At 43.7% G+C, this 20,213-nt stretch overlaps 1 protein-coding gene across 6 annotated transcripts; it reads left to right on the top strand.

Annotated features, from left to right (window-relative positions):
- Positions 1–501: 501 nt before the first annotated feature.
- LOC147626498 (putative methionine--tRNA ligase) lies at positions 502–14,768 on the top strand. Of its 6 annotated transcripts, none has more exons than XR_015268601.1 (15): positions 504–916; positions 1,443–1,586; positions 1,786–1,876; positions 2,386–2,492; positions 2,629–2,743; positions 3,243–3,361; positions 3,802–3,867; positions 3,947–4,075; positions 4,413–4,553; positions 4,655–4,775; positions 5,347–5,591; positions 8,996–9,097; positions 9,193–9,428; positions 13,098–13,307; positions 14,481–14,768. XR_015268601.1 is itself a non-coding variant. In XM_086816570.1 (14 exons), exons 1-13 carry the CDS (start codon positions 560–562, stop codon positions 9,421–9,423), a joined length of 1,968 nt encoding a protein of 655 aa, XP_086672696.1. In that variant the 5' UTR covers positions 504–559; the 3' UTR covers positions 9,424–9,428; positions 10,916–11,857. The 6 variants fall into 6 exon arrangements, 4 of the variants coding, with proteins under 4 accessions (XP_086672698.1, XP_086672697.1, XP_086672696.1 ...); XR_015268600.1 differs by lacking the exons at positions 13,098–13,307; positions 14,481–14,768 and adding exons at positions 10,916–11,183; positions 11,400–11,856; XM_086816570.1 differs by lacking the exons at positions 13,098–13,307; positions 14,481–14,768 and adding an exon at positions 10,916–11,857.
- Positions 14,769–20,213: the final 5,445 nt, after the last annotated feature.

The raw sequence follows: 20,213 nt of genomic DNA, 5'->3' as shown, positions 1-20,213 counted from the left end.
ACGATTTACAAGATTGCTTTTGAATCTCCTCGTTCGCACGGGGTAGCCTTCCACACACACAGAAGAGTTGGAGAAACTCTGATGTCTATGCCGCCCTACTGATGGATCGCATAACCGTTGGGAATCTCCCAGTCCTTCGGTTTGCACACGGTGGCTATCCTCTCTCCTTCCGCCTCTCCGTTTCCTCGTAGGGCTGTGTCCCTCCCGTTGGTGACCCCGGTTTCTGGCCTTTTCCCTCTGGAGGACTCCATGGAAGCCGCTCCGACTACCGCTGCCGATTCCGGTCTCCGTCTGGAGTTCACAGATGCACCGCCCTACTGATGGATCGCATAACCGTTGGGAATCTCCCAGTCCTTCGGTTTGCACACGGTGGCCTACCATACGTGTGTGCCGGCCTTAGATGAGGGCGGGGAGAAACTCACCCGTGTGTGCCGGCCTTAGATGAGGGCGGGGAGACGATCATTGATGGAGATTTGGGGGGGGGGGGTGGGCAATTCTCATTCCATTTTTGTCTTCTGTCTCGTGTTTCAGTGGGCACGATTCCCCTTTTCCCCTATGAATGGAGCTATTTTTCTCAATTATAAACTTTTTCTCAATTATTCCTTATTGCCATTATAATAAAAAACTGTTTCTGAAATGTGCGCGTATGCATGAGGTTATCTTAATTAAGAAACTGACTTTGCAGGTATGCGGTCACAGTCCTCACATTCAGGAAACTGAACATTTGTTTCTTGATCTTCCAAAACTCAAAGATAGATTGGAAGACTATGTTGAGAAGACTTCCAAAGTTGGTGGTTGGAGTGCAAATTCTATTCAAACAACAAATGCGTGGATCAGAGATGGACTGAAGCCAAGATGCATCACTCGGGACTTAAAATGGGGTGTGCCTGTACCGTTGGAGAAATACAAGGATAAGGTTTTAGAACTTCTGATCAGCTCTATTTGATATTTGTGTATATTTTTTTTTCAAGAAAAGCAGGTCTAATTATATTTCAAAAAGAACATGCCAAAAGGCACAAAATACAATATAATAAATCTCTCAAAGTGGTTAAGGGATATGAGAGAGGTGCCATTTCGGGGGAGTATACACTCATCTAGGACTACCACCTCTCATATGAAAGAAGAGGAGATGAGCACTTCATGTAAATAAGTACCGCTTCTGTCCGCTACTCCCTTCCTACACATCCAAATTAATAAAGCAATGAAAAAGAGTCTTTCAGCGTACTTGGTTTTTGTGCGTGATAGTCTTGTGCCAAATGCAAGGAGAATGAATAATCTTCCCCCAGATCTCAGCAATGACATGCTGATAAGATTCAAGAAGAGGACTGCCAGTAATGCTAGCCGCAATGCTAAAATCTCTATGCCTCTCTGCGAGTGCTCAATGACATGCTGATATTAAGTTGGTGATTTTTTTTAATATTATGTTTTGCCTTAATTTGCAGGTCTTTTATGTGTGGTTTGATGCTCCTATTGGCTATATATCTATTACTGCTACATATACAGCTGATTGGAAGGCATGGTGGCAACCAAAAGAGAATGTTGAGCTTTTTCAATTTATGGGAAAGGATAATGTGCCTTTTCACACTGTGAGTGTTCATAACAGTCCCGTACTTTTTTTTTTCCAAAAAGAAAAATCTTTCTATTAAAAAAACACCCCAAGGGCGCAAACCCCAAGGCAAAATACACACAAAAGGAATACGTCAGAGGATCATGCGCTCAAAGGAACACAGTTTACTCAGATGATACTACTGGGTCTTTCCTTACAGTAATGTTGTTTTTAATCAGGTCATATTTCCGTGTACTCTACTTGGCACTAATGACCCATGGAACCTGATGAGAACTATCAGTGTTACAGAATATCTAAATTACGAATCAGGTTCACTTCTTTTTAAAAATTTTTCTGAAGTTAAGTGGTGAACTAAATAGATGGTGTGCTCCTTGTGTGGCATGCACGTCTTTTTAACAGCGTATATCTTGAGATATCTGGAATTCTTTCTATTTGTTATGTTTCCTTAGTGCTAGGCTTCATTTTATGGCTGAGTCTGCCCTGCTTCTCCGGAGTTATAACAGAAACTCAGTACGCAGACCTTTGTATATACTATAAATGTTTGCTCGTGTGCGTGTGTGTGGGAGCATATATTGATACCAAGTTCTACATTTGGTGACTGATGAAGTTAGTGGGCATGTAGTAGTATTTAGTCGATATTCGGAGTTGATGGTTATATAGTCTTGTGGATGACTACCATGAGCTTATAACTGGCATTGGCTGATTAGGTGAATTTGGGCATATTGCTTGATTGATATAGGTATGTATCTTGAGCTATCTGGAATTCAGTAGCCCAATATGAAGTATTTATTGCTTCTGGGATCTGGATTTTTGTGCAGGGAAATTTTCAAAGACTAAAGGTGTTGGCGTCTTCGGAACTGATGCCCGGAGCACAAAAATCCCAGTTGAAGTTTGGCGTTACTATCTACTAACTAATCGCCCAGAGGTGCTTAAAGAAGATTTAATCTTGTTCCACTGGGCAAAATTCCTATCCTGGTTGTCGCCGCACGGTTCTGGTAATGCTGGTTGTCTTGATGCAGTTCAGGTTTTGAGTATTGAGGTGGTGCATTGTTGGGATGCAGGTTTCTGATACTCATTTCTTATGGGCGGACCTTCAGGCCAAGCAGAACAATGAGCTGCTGAAAAATGTTGGCAACTTTGTGCATAGATCTCTTTCATTTCTTGCTAAGCCGGCAGGCAAGGGCCTATAATCTATTATTACTTTTAATTAGTCTCATTCGCGGAGGCAACTTGGTTGTTTTACATAGTGCTGGATTAAGTTTCATGCAGCTGTCCCCAAAGAGTTGGTCTAACGGTAAGGCTTTGGCCTCATAACCTCCAGGTTATGGGTTCAAACCCCGTTCGACTCCCTCGGGTAGGGACACCTTGTGCTCACCTGGTGTTCACGTTGCTAGGGCTCTTGCCCTTGAACACTCGAGTGGATCCCCCTCCTGGGGTGGGTCACCCGAGGAGGAGGTTCCCAGCTTGCTGCTGCGAGTTCTCTCCATCGTTCCCAGTGCGTGGTGCCCCAATAGGTGGATCCCTACGCGTGGCTCTTGCCCGATGGTACGTGGCGACCATGTTTCATGGCTAATATTTGTAAGGGATAAACACCTCTCCATGTGGGCCCTCTGGTGTGTCAAAAAAAAGGTTTCCTGCAGCTCCTAATAATTGGTGTTCCTACTTTCTCGAGCAGGTGAGGGTTATGATGGAGTGGTTCCAGAAGCCAAAGGTGCAGAAGATCATGCCCTCACAGCAGATTTGGTTTCAAAGGTGTATGATAACGTGCTGCAATACATTGATGCAATGGAAAAGGTGGGTACTATCATCTATGTTTACATCAAATGCATCGCATGGTTGAATACCTACACATCTGCGCTCTTTTCCTTTCCCTTTTACGTGTAGGCTAAAAAGTTGATGTTGATTTTTGCTGCCGCTTTAAGGTCATCAAGGTCTCTAGCACAGGAAGTTTTAGTATAATTCCCACTTCCGGACCACGGCAACATCATGAGCTTCTGCAGGGAGGCACCGCGACACGTACCTAGCAAGGTGCAGTGGGCCCGGCGGTCCCCTGCCCCCAACCACACCTAGCTAGGTACACGTTGCCTTCTCTGCAGAAGCTCATAATGTTGGGAAAAAGGATCCCTTTTCCCACCAGGGAATACGTCAAAAACTTCTTGTGCCTTGCTGTAAGGCCAGTGTCTGTAAACTTTACAAATTGTTGTATTGTCTCAGGACATTTTTCTGTCTCTCAGGTTTCAGTAAAGAAAGCGCTTAAGATTGCCATGACCATCTCCAATCTTGGCAACCAGTACTTGCAGGTTTCTCTTTTGATTCCTATCCCTATTCGTCTCGTAATGGCATCTGTTTTGTTGCTAAAATGGCTTTACCTAAATTCAGGACAGCGTCTTTTGGAAGCTTTATAAAGAGGATTCGATGAAATGTGCTATTGTAGTGAAAACTGCCACTGGCCTTGTACTTCTTTTAGCAATTCTTCTAGAACCTTTCATGCCGTCCTTCTCTCATAAGGTATGAAGTTTTTAGCACAGTTGTGAGTGACCTTTGTGTTAATGTATGCTCTTGTATGTGTGTGTGTGTGTGTGTGTGTGTGTGTGTGTGTGTGGGAGCATATATTGATACCAAGTTCTACCCGGCACTGATGACGTTAGTGGGGATGTCGTAGTATCTAGTCCATACTATGCATGGAGTTGATGGTTATATAGTCTTGTGGATGACTACCATTAGTTTATAACTTCCACTTTCTGATAAGGTGAATTTAGGTATATTCCTGGATTCATCTCATGCCTGTGACATACAACTGTAGACTAGAATGAAGCTTACTGTATTATGATGGTTTCTTTCACAGGCGCTTGCACAGCTGAATTTGCCTGTTTCAGCTCTTTCCTTGTGTGAAGAAGCTGGAGACCTCAAGAAAATACAAACGTTGTATGATTTCGTACCCAGTGGCCATAAGATTGGAAGACCAGAACCCTTGTTTTTGGAATTGGTAATACATCCACATGTCATGCGAAGCTTTATAAATGTAGTACAAAATGGTAGGATCTAATTTTGCATTTGACATATTTTCGTATGTCGCGCTTGTTACAGAAAGACAGTGAAGTGACTGAATACCGAGAAAGATTTGCTGGAAGCCAGGCTGATCGTGCGGACAGAGCAGCTGCTGATGCGGCTAATCTTTCTGCAAAGATCAAGCAGGCCACCATTTCGGGTAGGTTTGAGCTTTTGGGTGCATGAATAAAATATTATTTATATACACATACATACATACATACGTACGTACATACAATACATATGTATGTATGTGTGTGTATTTTTCCGAAATGCACACACCCGAGCGCCCACAAGGGGGGCGTCTCCCGTCCAAATATTAGCCATGAAAAATGGTCGGTGGGCAAGGGCCACGTACCATCAGGCAAGAGCCACCCATAGGCATCGCTTATGTACACCGTAGATGGGCCGACGGCTGGAACGTGGATCCGATCGCTATGATCCCCCCCCTCAGGTGACCCACCCTCAGAGGAGGATGACACACTCAAATGTTCAAGGGCAAGAGCCCTACTAACGTAGCACACCAAGTGAACACATAGGTGTCCATTCCCAAATTGCACCCAACTGGACTTGAACCCACAACCTAGAGGTTGAGAGGCACAAGTTGAACTGCTAGAACAATTCGTGGAGGACTTGGGCGCAAGTCTTATAGGGTCAAGAAGGCGTAAATGTGCTAGTGGTTCCAAGTTTTGTATGTTGTGTTGAGGCTGAAATCCTGTTTCTGTTTTCAGAGGTTAATGGTCCAAAATCTGGAAAGGGCTCAGCACCAGTGTCCAAGAAAAAGTCAGATGGAAGGGACTCTAAAGAAGCACCTGTTGATATAACAAGGTTGGACATTAGAGCGGGAGTAATAAAGAAAGTGCAGAAACATCCTGATGCTGATTCCTTGTATGTTGAGGAAATTGATGTCGGTGAACCCACTCCGAGAACCGTAGTGAGTGGTTTGGTGAAATACATCCCTCTGGAAGCAATGCAGGTGGGTTTTCCAACTTTGAGTTCATATTGTATCTTCTTTTAAGGATGTGATTGTCTTGAGACACATATGCTAGGTTGCAGAACCTTCTTATGTCTTTTTACTGTTTTCAACTAGGGCATTGAAGTTACTTTATCTACAAAATTCTGGGTCTTTCCTGCATTCAAGGACTGAATTAGAATAGTGTGAGGTTCTCTATCAGCATAGTTTCCCTCTATATGTCGTATGACCCCCTCTTGTACGGTCGTACAACACCATACCATACCGTACGTATTCGTACCGTTCTATGGCCTGCTTCAATTTTGTCCATGTCTGCCTATACAAGTTATGCCTATACCTTTTTTGTGCTGCTACACTCCTATTGTGTGTATCACAATGGCATCAGTAGTTATGCCTATGCCTTTTTATGTGCTACTCACACTCCTATCGTGCATATCACAAGGACCTTGGTAGTTTTGAGTAAGTATTTTTGTAGAATTTTTCTTTTTGTCTAGGTGCGCTGATTTGCACAAGAGTCTAGTTATTTTAGGTACGTGAAGCTGGGTCTGAATCTTGGGAAATTGAGCCCGTGTGGCCTTCGACCCAGTCTGGGTAGGGGATCTCCTCTAAGACGAGAGCTAGTTCTATTGCTTCCTCTGTGATTTTAAGTATGCATCGAAGTGACACGCGTGCGAGGCTCGAGCTCAAAATCTTTTTCTCATTGGGTATACAACCTAGCAACAGCTTACTGACAAAAAACTGCCCCTCTCCATTTGTTTCCCATTTGTTTCAACTCTTGCTGTCTTCTTGATTGCCCATGGCCTGCATATGTGCTGCAGTATGGAATACGTGTTCTTCTGGCTTGGCCTCTGTGCTTAGTATGAATACTCTCTCTCTCTCTCTCTCTCTCTCTCTCTCTCTCTCTCTCTCTGTATGTCTGTCCCTCTCTTTTTGAGAAAAAACAGGGCTGACTCCCTTTTCCATTACGTAAAAGCCAAAAGGCTGATTACAAAATATGGCCAAAGCCAAAAAACGCCATAAAGCCCAAAAACATTACAAGATCTGAAGTTAAAAAACCCCTCGAGATAAACATGAACATCACCAGCTGAGGGGAAAAACTCCAGCCGATACAGATCTGATAAGGGTGAAGGTAATATGGAGAAATAGCTGATGGAGACAGGCCCCAAGCGGTGTGGCACCTCAGACGGTATATACTACAAATTGGATCCGGCTCTGACTTTTCACTGACTTGCTCTTTCAACAACACCATGAACCATGACCATGACCATGACCATGAAGCAAAGACTGTACTGGAAACTTGTAGGAGAGACACCGAAACTTCATGTTGGGCAGCAATCCATGGGGAGCTCCAAGCTTGCGGCCGAAGAACTTTGCAGTAGAGGCCGGACGAACAAGGCAGAGGCTTGGGAAACCGGCGGAGGAGAGGGAAGCAGATTTGATCAAAACGCACACATGGAAGAAACCCAAAAGCTGGCAGCCCCACACCAACACGCTGCGTGCGCGCGCGCACACACACACACACACACACACACAAACCTACTGTACCAACACCCACCCACCCACTCAAACCCTAACCCCCTAGCCCACCCACACTACACCCGCACCTACACACTCACAAGAGCGCGCGTGCGTGCACTCGTGCGCACGCTCACACACACACAATACACCCACACACGACACATACACAGATGCACACACACCCACGTGCGCGTGCGCACACACACAAGGGAAAAGCAGGGCAGCGCGAGGGGACAGAGGAGAGGGCGGAGCGCGGGGGGCTAATATAGGAGGGGACGCGCTAGGCGAGAGCCGCAATGGCAAGGGCCCTCGCCATACCCTCACTGCTGCGGGCTCTCTCTCTCGCTCTCTCTCTCTCTCCTCCCCCACCCCACCCCCAGACACGAGCGATGCAGACGCAGGCGCACACACCTGCATGCTCACCTGCCTGCACGCATGCACAAGGGGCTGTATATTTCTAAAGAGGGGCATGTGTAGATATGCTGGAACTTGTTGTTTTACTGCGAGTGCCCAAAGATTTTGAGACTTGGGAGTGTTGTGAGGTTATTTCCCAATTAATTGCAAGATCTAAATAGTGATATGCAAGGTGGCTTGCAAACTAAAATCATCTCCACATGTCAAACTGCACCTAGTTTTTCATTGCAGCAGACTGAAAGGACTACGTTGCCATTGTTACACCTCAAGAACTTGTTCAAATTAAGGATATGCCTTTTCCTTTGGAGTGCGTGGGTCCTTCCCCCACAACGCACAAACATACAGGGGATATCAACCTTGGCCAATTGCAGGCACTCTATCCATTTGGGCAAGAGCATCGTGGATCTACGTACACATGATACTTGGGCAAGTGCCCATGATACTTGGGCAAGAGACTGCCAAGTCAGTATCCTTGCGGGGGCCGGACGGAGCTGCTTCAGAGAAGTACTCCTGGATTGGCAAGAGCCATGACCACCGCAATCACCCCAAGGAGCGTAGGTGTCCCTCCTGAAGAGGCTAGGGGATACTCCAGCGTACAACCTTTTAATAATGAGACCTAGACGTTACCATTATACCATCTTGGGGGCAACAAGGCTGTGTTATGCTCCACATAAGGCATAAAGGATCCACAACGTTCTGGACTTTGATTTAGAATACTAATAAGCCTAGAATTTCACAAGAAGTTTTGGACAGTTTCCTTGTGGGAAAGGAGCCCCTTTTCGATCGTTTTTCCCTATAATATTTAACATCATGATTCATGAGTTTCTGCAGAGGAGGAACCACATACCTAGCTAGGTGCGGTCAGGGGCAGGACCCTTGGGAGGACCACTCCACCGATCAAGACGACCAGCGCCACCTCTTAGGTGGGATAGTCTGACCAAGGGCCCTTCCCAGCCGTCATGCGTCGTGGGGAGGGTGGTGGAGGAGGTTGCGACACATCAGCACCTGGAATGGAGATTGAAGGAGATGTATACACATCAGCAGCTGGAATGCAGGAGATGCATACATGCAGCAGCAGTGACTTGCCAATGAGAGGTCGTCACATCAGCATCTGCAGAAGCACTGTACAGCAGGTTTCCAGGTCAGATTTGACCTGCTGGCTCAGAATATGCCCGACCCTTGACCATGACGGTTATATAGTCTTGTGGAGGACTACCTCGAGTTTATAACTTAGGTGAAATCATGTGTCTGGATTGCAGTGCCTTCTCTGTAGAAGCTCATGATCTAGAACACTATCAGGGAAAAAAAAGGGGAAAGGACCCCTTTCCCACGAGGGAAAATGTCAAAAGGCTTTGTGAGACTGCGCACAAGCGTGCCATTCAATAGTGTGCGCGCCTATATAAAAGTTTTGTAGAGGCATGCTGTTACTCGGGAAACATTTGAAACACTTCTTTTCTCTGGTTTTTGTATTACAGGATAGAAAAGTGTGTGTGCTGTGCAATCTCAAGCCAGCTACCATGAGGGGAATCAAGTCGCAAGCCATGGTCCTTGCTGCTTCAAATCCGGAGCATACCACTGTAAATACGACACAATCACCCTATATCATTTTACCTCTGGGGGCCCTCTATATATATTATCTTTACCAGAGTTGGTCTTCTTGTTGTTTTTACAGGTAGAGCTTGTTACGCCTCCTGAGGGTGCGAAGATTGGGGAGCGGGTGCAGTTTCCTGGGTTTGATGGAGAACCTGACGATGTGCTGAATCCGAAGAAGAAGATATGGGAGACTGTTCAATTGGACCTACAAACAGATGACAAGCGCGTAGCTTGTTACAAAGACATCACGTTTACGACATCTTCGGGTGTTTGCACGGTGTCTTCTATCACCAATGGCTCTATCCGATAGAAAAGGTCATTTTTCTCCTACCATTTTGCATTTTTAATGCTTGCTATCACAAGCTACAGAAGGGTTTAACCCCAAAGTGGAATTCTCAATATAAATTTTGACTTGATGCGGCTATTCCTGTATTATTTTTTATGTGCTCATACAAGCACTTAAGAGAATTAAATTTGTACTTGGTATGTCTGTTTGAGCGCGCGCGTTGGGAGTGCTGGCGTAATGGTTTACGACTTTTTAAGTCTCTCTGTCTGTCTCTCTCTGTGGAGTGCTGGTGTAATGATTTCCACATCAGCCTCTTTAAGATCCTGCTCCCCCTCCCCCCCCCCCCGGCCCTCTCTCTCTCTCTCTCTCTCTCTCAATTGTTCATGCAGCATGATAGTGTAGTGGCCCTGCAATTATTGCATAATGGATCATTGGTAGATGAAACTCCACGCCAATGAGCTAAAGTTTGTACACTCAGAGCTGATGCTTATCACTAACTAGTGTGCAGCAACCCAGGGATTCACAAGCAACCACCTTAACAACTGGGCTAATAACCCCCATTTAGTTGTTGCCATTGTTTAAAAGTTTAATCTGAATCCAACTATCGAAACATAGCCTGATGGTTATGTCGTTCATTCCTTCAAGACTCCACTCTTGGGGTTTCATGTACTTCGGGGTTTACAAGTACTTTGGGGGGGGTGTGTGTGTGTGTGTGTCCATTACCTAATTTTACATAAGCTGATGATCGTCTCTAATCTATATATGTAAAACTTGTATGGGCACCCGGAGGTATGATGTTTAAGGCTAGTTTGATACCAAAACAGGACAAATTTCTGTCATTTTTAAGGGTTTGCAAAAATATTCTAGTAGCTTCAATACAAGTCTAATGACGAAATCCTATTATAAATTATAGACACGGTTTTGGGAAAAAAAACTAGTCAAAAAGAGTAAGAATTCCAAGTTTTAAAATTACTCTTGGAGCAATGATGGTCCAAAAAGGGGCATAACATCACCCATGTATGGGAAAATATCCAAGTCAGAGATAAAAAATGAGTTTTGGATTTTGCCTATGTATTGGTGATCTCAATACTCTGTACTATATGAGATAATTCCTCCTACAAAAGTAGAAATCATTCAAGTGCATTGTACCTTTCAAACTCTCATATTTGTACAAACGGTGCCTTGCATATTGGACACGTGAAAAATATGGAAAGGAATGGATATCCATTATCTAAATTGATCATAGAAAGTTGTGATTTTTTCTAGTCTAGGACTATCTCTAGCAATTGAAAATAGTTCCATAAACTTGGTTAGTTTTCAAGAAACTTCAGTGTCCTATTACAGAGCTAGTGTTAAACCTCTGTAATCAAGCTGAATAGTTATACTTCTTTGGAGCGAATAAATGAAAGACACTAAAGGTTGGATGCACCTCCTAGTTTAAGGTTGCAAGGCCATTCTATGTTGTTGCCAGGTACTACAAGTTGACTAATGTTGAGATGTCCTGGAATTTTTCCAGCAAGTGGACACGGTAAAGGAGAGCACGATGGTGCAGGTGCCGTGGTGAAACGGGCACTAACACATGAGTGACATTGAGGAATGCATCTGATGTGCGTTTTCTGTGGGAGACCATGCTAGAGTCAAACAATCATGGCCCAATCAACAAAAATCATATCAGAAGAACATTTTGGAAGATCAAGGTGGGAGACATAGACATGACAGATAGTTGGGCATGCGCAAGAGTTGAAGGATTGCGGTCCATGCATTCCATTTGTGGCTTTTCAAAGGTTACACCTACACTCTTGAGGACCAGGTTATTATCATGTTTTTGTGATGCATGCATGGACAATCGCTTGCGATCATGTGCTAACAAGGCATATGTTGAAGAATGGAAGCGCATCACGCTTGAGCCCAGTGGCGAATAATCAGAAGAAGAGTTTGAGGTGGACGAGCCTTTGTATGAGGAATCTTTAGATAGCCTTGCTAATCTCTTGGTTTTGCAGGTGACAATTCTGCGGTTAATGCAGATGCTAACGATGAAGCAACTGACTTCTACCTGTTACGATGCATGCAACCCAAAATAGAAGCACATAAGAATCTCAAAGACATGCGGGGAAATGGAATAAAGAAGGGAACGTACTATGTCATTGGTATGTGGTACGAACTCGTAGGTACCCGTCAGTACCGGTTTAGTCTGAACAAACCGGAGGTGTATATCCTAACTCACCTTGTTAGGTCCATTAAGTTTCCCATGGCAGAGATGGATTCACTGTTTAGTTTAGCCCCTCAAGGAGATGATGCCATTTTCAATTCAATGCCATGTGATACATTGGGTGCATGACCCACCTATCTTCTAATACACTGGGTGATACAGTTGGTGAAAGCTTTTGTTGGCAGCCTACCCACCTATCCTACCAAGTTTTGTACCTCTTTCATTTTTTCTTTTAATTTAAATCTAAGTTTTGTTTGCCTTGAACAAATTTTTCTTTTGGGGGTATGACTTGTACTTGTGCTATAAAACAATCTGTGGTATATAGTAGTCTGTGCCATATACCATTCTGTGCTATATAGCAGTCTGTGCCATATAGCAGTCTGCTATATAGTAGTGTGCTATATAGTAGTCTGTGCCATATAACATTCTATGCTATATAGCAGTCACCTTCAAAGTTAAATATTGCACATGGTATATAGCAGTCTATGCTATATAGCAATCTGTGGTATATAGCAGTCTATGCTATATAGCAATCTGTGGTATATAGCAGTCTGTGCCATATAGCAGTCTGTGCTATATAACAGTCTGTGCCAAATAGCAGTCACCTTCAAAATTAAATGTTGCACATGGTAAATGTCAAAATTAAATATTATATCCTGAAAATTAAATATTTCCCACAGTAAATGTCACAAAGATTACAAAAAACTAAGTATCTGATTAAAGGTCCAAACATTTTACATCCGCTGAACCAACTGTATACAATCGTAGTTACAAAATGGTTTTTATCTAGTTTTTGATAACCCTATACATGTACATAGTAACAATCTAAGCTTCAGAATGTGGTGCATCACTATTTACACCCTTGATCATTGCAACCTATTGCGATGCTTGATCACAAGGCTTGACAGTGTGTCCTTGAAATTGTATATCATGTCTACGCACGCATACTGGCCTGGATTTGCAGACCACGGTAGTAAAGTCTTCAACAAATACCAAGGGTCCTGGTCACCATCCTCAGGATCAAAAGATGCCGGCCATATGCAGCACTGCCAAGGATTTAGTAGACTCTTGTATCTATGATCATCCACAAGCAATGTGTTGTTTCTATTGAAATTCGGATGAAAAAACCAAAAGTCAGACAAGCTCTTTAAGAATATTGGCTTGCTGCTTTGGCTTCCAGAAGGGACCCCCATCACATCATTCAGCTTAAAATCTGCTTCCCTGCTGCACATGCCCTGTGCCAGGACATCAAGAAAAAACTCTCTATTCAAAGAAGGAAAACATGTTCTTATGGTTGAACTCAGATTCTCTTTTGAACAACTGCTCCATAACACAATTTCAAAGTGCTGTGCACACCCTTGTAGGAACTGCAATGCATCAGGTTTGATGACAAATCCGCTTGGCTTTCCTGGATATTAGCTGATCCTATATCTTTTCAAAAGCAGACCGTTGAGGTCAAAGACCAAACATTTATGCTTTCTTCTGGCAGGTGGCACAATACACTTCAATGGCATCACCAAGGGCAGTCAGTCATCATCAATATCAGTCTGCACGTCGCTTGCTTTATCTTCCACATGGACAGCTTCATCATGAAGAACTCCAGTTGAGGCAGACTGAACATTTTGCGTCACATTCCCGCCTAAACATTCAGCATCTGCCGACGGACCACAGTTTTGCGCATCATGCGTATGTTCATCAGGTAACACCTTCCCTGTATCAACATCATCTGCCGGACCACAATTTTGTGCATCATTTGCATCTGAAGGTAATACCTTCCCGATGTTTCTACATCCACATCAATGAATTTACCTGTCGGTGTATCTACAAGAGAAATTGAACAAAAACATGTCACTACATAGGACCAAAATTGCCCAAAGGCTACAAAATTGTGCGAGGGTACCTCTTACCTATTGGGCTCCCTAAATTGACAGGGGTTGAGTCCCTTGCAGGAGAGTGCACCAACTTTCTCTGCAGCCCTTGTCTCTTTGCTGGTGAAGGAGTCTTAAGTCCTCTCTGTGGGGATGGGGACTGTAGAGCTGATGACTGTAAAGGGCCACGAAGACCGTGGGTATGACCGACCCCCTTTAGTCAAGGGCGAGGACCATAGGATCCTTGGGGAGGATGAGACATGGGTTGAGGCTCTAGCTTGTGACGGTGATGACTTCAATGTGTGCCTCAACCTCTTTGCTGCAAGCAGGCGTCCCACATCCTGTCTTCATTGATGGTCTCCCATCAGGTACACTACTCTGCTTGATGATGGGCGTGTCATCATCTTTTGCCATCTCGACATCTTCCATAGCCAGAGGTTCAGCCATAGGGTCAACACATTGAGATGGTGTCTCCTCAGCCAATGGAGTTGGCCTAGCTCCAATACTGGAAAATGCAATGCTTGTTCGATGACGTTTGGAGGGCGATGTCGAGTCCTCATGACAGCTGGGGGAGACAACTTGTGCGTGATAACCTGCGTGGGATAATTGTTCTGCACAAGCATGCAAATATATTGATAGGACAGTCAATTCAGGATACATATAACAAAAGATGATGTTCCATACGTACCAGAGGCCTGGCCAAGGAACTCATTCTCATCATCACCATCAACAGAGATAGTCGTCGATTTCTCTGTATTAAACAATCAGGTTAAATACTCATTGAATACCACAATAAAAACGCAAAAACAAATTTAAAAGCTAGTATTCAAGGACCTACCATTACTTTTAAATTCAGACTTTAAAGCATTTGTAGCAGCTTGGATACCCACCATACTCTTTAATCTGTTAGGGAGCAATTCTGTGCAACCCTCGTGCATGCACCGACCGAACTCCCTTCCCATGTGTGCAAAGCATAACATGTGGTAGGTATGGCCACATGGCAGGAAAAAGGCATCCAATGCAGGCTGTACGCGTGAAAGGAATCCCACACCATTGCATGGTTGATCTACAAATAAGAGTCCTGCACATGAATCACCGGTATCATCTTCCACTACAGGTGGAAGGGTGACAAGGGCTCTCTTCCCGAAAGTCACTGCTGCTGCTCGCAAAAGAGAACGGGAAAACTTTCCATAGCTTCAGCTCTCTTCATGTCCATCTCTTCGGATGCCAACCGTGCCTATACCAACATCACTATCAAATCTGTAGCATATTCTTTAGTACTATATAGCATATTTTTTAAAGCTATATAGTATACAGCTGAATAGTTTTGCATAACAAATGTTGAATACTGCTACATAGCAGAGTTGATGTATAGGACTATATAGCACATGAAGCATATAGAACTATGAACTATAACACTATAAAGCATAACTAATGTATAGCACTATTTTGTACTATATAGCACATGAACTATATGGCATTATATAGATGTTTAACTATATAGCACTATATACCTGATGAACTATACATCACTATATAGTGCTATATAGCATGTTGTACAAAGCTATATACTATATGTTTATATGTGTTTATATAAATATGTGTTGTATTCATTGCTAATTAACTTGTGATCTAAATATTAAATATCGATATTTCAATGTTAGATAACCCTAATGAGAATTAAAAATTGGCATTTAGAAAAAATGAATTGAAAATCATAAAGAACTTATTATTATTAAATAAAAACTAATTAAACAAGGAGTACATCCATATGATCTATGGATGTTCACGATGGCCTGATTTAGAGAGAGGTTAAGGAGAGAACTGTTGATACAATGGGGGGGGGGGTGGGCCGGGGGCCAAACTAGCTAGAGATTACATGGGGCTTGATTACATCAACCTTAGGAGGGGGGTAGAGGGGGGGGCCAGGGGCCAAACTAGCTAGAGATTACATGGGGCTTGATTACATCAACCTTAGGAGGGGGGTAGAGGGGGGTGGGGTGGGTGGATGGGGGGGGGGTGGGGGAACCTAGGAGGTAGGTGGGGCGATCGGTGTAGTGGTAGGCTTTGGAGTACAAAACTCATGTATGATAGCCTTACCGCCACGGTAGACTGCCCACTTGCCCTGTACACGGGCTTCTCTCACCTTCTTGAGTTTCTCTCCCTTGCGTTTGAGTTGTGTGCGCGTGTGTGTGTGTGTGTGTGTGAGAGAGAGAGAGAGAGAGAGAGAGAGAGAGAGCCTTGGTATTCAACATGCAAAATCTCTGTATGTGTGCACGTATGAGAGAGAGAGAGAGAGAGAGAGAGAGGGAAAGAGAGAGACAGTCTTGGTATTCAACATGCAAAATCAAATAATTTCAAGATTCCCATCTACCTTACATTTTAACTATCATAGTGGTGTCCCTCAAGTACTATAACTTGTGCTAAAAAAGCTCAAATAGTAAGCCACCTTACCATGCTTTCACCCAATGATGCAGTTCTCACAGAAGGAGATAGGTGTGTTAGCTTTAGTCAAACCAAGAGCTAATTAGCAATGAAGCCTTGGCATTGAGTGCATGGGAGGATGTATGACCAAGCTGATAGTGCCAGAGGAGGGTTTCAGATTGAGGTGAAGTATTAGGAGAGGTGACCATAACTTGGGCTAGTTGGGAGGTACCAATGGGGTATAAGCGAATGGATTTGGAGCAAGAAAGATTGAATGATGTACTCAAGAAATTTAGTGCTCGGAGTGTGCACCCGTGTTTTGTAAATTCGATGGCAATTCCTGTGGAGGTAAGTTCACTGGCTGCTGATAAAAGGCTCTTCTTTAGGCCTGGTATATATTAATAGTAGTTCTCTTACCATTAGGGAGATATATTATTACATCTCCGTATGCTCTTGCTAATTGGATACTATTATCTCCAAGATAGACCTCAAGAGGGTTGTTAAGGTATTCTATATTGTGTAACCATTCTAACTTGTGGATCGTGGGATGTGTGGCTCCTGTATCCAAGAGCCAAACATCATCTTAAATGTGTGTGTGTGCTCCTCAAGAGAAGTGGTGCATAGTGTGTATCTCCCTCATAAGAAGTGACCTCTATGTGATGAGCTTGAGCCCGATGAGTAGGCCTATGGCCATTAGGTATGTAGGGTGTATTATGCTGAGTATTAGGAGGGTAATGCATATAGGAAGAGGAGTTGAGGAGAGGAGTAGGGTTATTACTTTGCAATCCTTCTCTCGTGATGCCCAAAATGATTGTAGTAAGAGCAGTGAACTGATTCCCACACTTCCTTCAAATAATTTCAAGGTTCCCATCTACCTTACATTTTAACTATCATAGTGGTGTCCCTCAAGTACTATAACTTGTGCTAAGAAAGCTCAAATAGTAAGCCACCTTACCATGCTTTCACCCAATGATGCAGTTCTCTCAGAAGGAGATAGGTGTGTTAGCTTTAGCCAAACCAAGAGCTAATTGGCAATGAAGCCTTGGCTTTGAGTGCATGGGAGGATGTATGACCAAGCCGATAGTGCCAGAGGAGGGTTTCAGATTGAGGTGAAGTATTAGGAGAGGTGACCATAACCTGGGCTAGTTGGGAGGTACCAATGGGGTATAAGCGAATGGATTTGGAGCAAGAAAGATTGAATGATGTGCTCAAGAAATTTAGTGCTCGGAGTGTGCACCCGTGTTTTGTAAATTCGATGGCAACTCCTGTGGAGGTAAGTTCACTGGCTGCTGATAAAAGGCTCTTCTTTAGGCCTGGTATATATTAATAGTAGTTCTCTTACCATTAGGGAGATATATTATTACATCTCCGTATGCTCTTGCTAATTGGACACTATTATCTCCAAGATAGACCTCAAGAGGGTTGCTAAGGTATTCTATATTGTGTAACCATTCTAATTTGTGGATCGTGGCGTGTGTGGCTCCTGTATCCAAGAGCCAAACATCATCTTAAATGTGTGTGTGTGCTCCTCAAGAGAAGTGGTGTATAGTGTGTATCTCCCTCATAAGAAGTGACCTCTATGTGATGAGCTTGAGCCCGATGAGTGGGCCTATGGCCATTAGGTATGTAGGGTGTATTATGCTGAGTATTAGGAGGGTAATGCATATAGGAAGAGGAGTTAAGGAGAGTAGTAGGGTTATTACTTTGCAATCCTTCTCGTGATGCCCAAAGCGATTGCAGTAAGAGCAGTGAATATTCTTGAAGAAGTTGTTTTTGTGGCGATATTGCCCAGGAGGGTGACCATGAGAGTGGCCACATGAGAGTGATTGGGCTTGCCATGGGAATGGTTGTGCTTGCCACCTTTTCCATGATGATGTTTTGGCTTCCCTGGGGCTTTCATCCTAGTAGTGATGAGAGCAGTGGACTTTTGCAAGCTTAAGCTTTGCTCGCGAAGAGCTTCAAGTCTTGTTGGATTTTGGCGACGAGGTTTTGAAGTTGAAGGTTGGTTGTAGTGACTTGAGTGGTTATGAATGCTCGCCACGATGCAGGTACCACGGCTTGAGATGGAGCTTAGTGCCCAGGTTGACATACACAGCAAGAGCATAGCTTAGAGTGTCTCGGGGATTGCAAGCCCGAAGATCAACACCTCATCAAGAAGAGCTTGCCAAGTGTTGAGAAACTTGGTAGTAGCTTGCCCTTCACTCATGTTTGAGTTTACAAGTCTCTTGATCAGGGAGACTTGATAGATGAGATCGGTGTGCTCATAGCTTTGCGCAAAGAAAGCCCAAATGGCTTGAGCCGTGTGAAGGTTGCGGACCATTTGCACTTGACGATCCGCACAATATGACCGATGATTTCGGTTTGTGCATTTATATCCTTCATCTTCCAAGCTTTGAGCGCCTCCGCATAGTTGCCTTGTGGTGCTTTGCCTTCTAGAGAAGCGGGTTGTGCTTCAAGTATGCCGGAGACTATGTCCCATAGTTGGAGTTGCTTGAGATAGAGCTTCATGCAGAGCTTCCAAACTTGGTAATTAGTAGCGCTTAGTTTATCTATTATATATCTAGGCTTACAGGTGGTAGATAATGAAGAAGAAGATGCTTGGTCATCACAGCCATAGTGATTAGTTCTGAGAAAGCTCTTAACTAAGTAGTGCTTAATGCTAGCCTAAGTACTTAATGTTGATTATCCTCTAATTATCCTATGATACCATGAGAGAAATGAGAATCACTGAAATAACCTAATCACTTAATTAAGAGATAGCTTAATAGAGAGCACACACACAATGAATAGGAATGTGTAGGCTTAGTTGCTTAATGAGAATGGAGTCCTACATGTGTATTTATACAAGATCAGAAGGTAGGTGTCAATTCCTTTGATAATGGGATTGATTGATTCATTAGGGGAATTGAACATAACATTTTACCACTATTTTACCATTACATTTAACACTAATATAGCCAAGATTAAAAGAGAGAGCTTAATAGAGAGCACTGTTGGAGTTAGGGTTGCAGAAAAGCACACACTAAGCTTAAAGAAGAAGAAGAAGAAGCTCAAGAGCACACAACGCAGGAAGTTGTATTACTTGGTGTGCAAGTAGGAAGATAAAATAGCCCTAGAATTAATGGGCGTATATACAGTGCACGGGGGGGGAAGTGAGGGAAAAAGTGCCTCGACGGTCCTAAGTGTGTTCACACATATCACTACCTATGTATATCAACAAATCCCCCCTGGGAGTGATGGTGTGAATGAGAGCTGGCACTCATGTCTAGGGAAGTGCCATGCCCTATGTAGATCAATGGCGGAAAGCTTCAAACTTCTCACGAGGAAGCACCTTTGTGAAAAGATCGGCGAGGTTGTCCTGTGTCGGGACATAGACCAAGCTGATCTCTCCTACAGAGAGTCTCTCCCTGACATAGTGATAATGCACCTCAATGTGCTTTGTGCGAGCATGAAAAACTGGGTTTCTCGCAATTGCCAATGCGCTCTGACTGTCACTGAAGATAGTGGTGGCAGAATCCTGACCAACACTCAAATCAGCCATAAGGCGTCTAAGCCAAACACACTCAACTGTAGCTGTGAAGGCTGCCCTGTACTCAGCTTCACAACTCGAAGTGGCCACAGTAGGCTGCTTCTTGCTCAACCAAGATATGCATGAGCTACCGAGCATGAAACAAAAGCCACTAGTGGACACTCGTGTGTCATAGCAACCAGCCCAATCAGAGTCTGAAAACACATGTAAATCTGGCGGCAATGATCCCCCCTTGGGATAAAACAACCCAAGATGTATGGTGCCACTCAATTAGCGAAAGATCCTTTTAACTGCCTTCCAATGCTGAGACCCTGGGCTCTGCATAAACCTGCTCACCTGAGAGATCGTATACTGAATGTCAGGCCTCATAATGCATACATAAATGAGACACCCAACAGCTGTCTGATAGAGAGTGACATCAATAAGCTCTCTAGCATCATGAGAAATAAGCTTTAAACTTGTCTCCATAGGAGTAGCAATAGGTTTGCAATCCTCAAGCTGAAATCTGCGCAACAATGTCTCAATATACTTTGTTTGACATAAAGCAATACCTCCATCACACTGCTTAACCTATATCCCCAAATAATGATGCAAATGCCCCAAATCTGACATCTCAAACGAGGCATTCAATTCAGCCTTGAAATCAACAATATGACTCTCAATAGGTCCTGTGAGCAGCATGTCATCGACATAGAGAGCAATGATAAGATGCACATCATCCACACGTTTGACATACAAAGTGCTCTCTGTTGGCCCACTATTCTGAAAACCATGTGCAGTCAAA

Source organism: Cibotium barometz, chromosome 22 (genome assembly GCF_041138505.1).
Source record: "Cibotium barometz isolate CiBa-2024 chromosome 22, ASM4113850v1, whole genome shotgun sequence".
Classification (NCBI taxonomy): Eukaryota; Viridiplantae; Streptophyta; class Polypodiopsida; order Cyatheales; family Cibotiaceae; genus Cibotium; species Cibotium barometz.
Note: the sequence above shows the minus strand (reverse complement) of the source record. Positions and strands in the feature narration are given on the sequence as shown.

Excerpts from the sequence above, each read along its gene's own strand:
- LOC147626498 (XM_086816570.1), top strand. The coding sequence starts at position 560 with ATGGAGCTATTTTTCTCAATTATAAACTTTTTCTCAATTATTCCTTAT. Across the intron at positions 1,877-2,385 it reads ATATCTAAATTACGAATCAG|GGAAATTTTCAAAGACTAAA; the intron begins GTTCACTTCTTT and ends ATTTTTGTGCAG. Across the intron at positions 4,076-4,412 it reads TGCCGTCCTTCTCTCATAAG|GCGCTTGCACAGCTGAATTT; the intron begins GTATGAAGTTTT and ends TTTCTTTCACAG.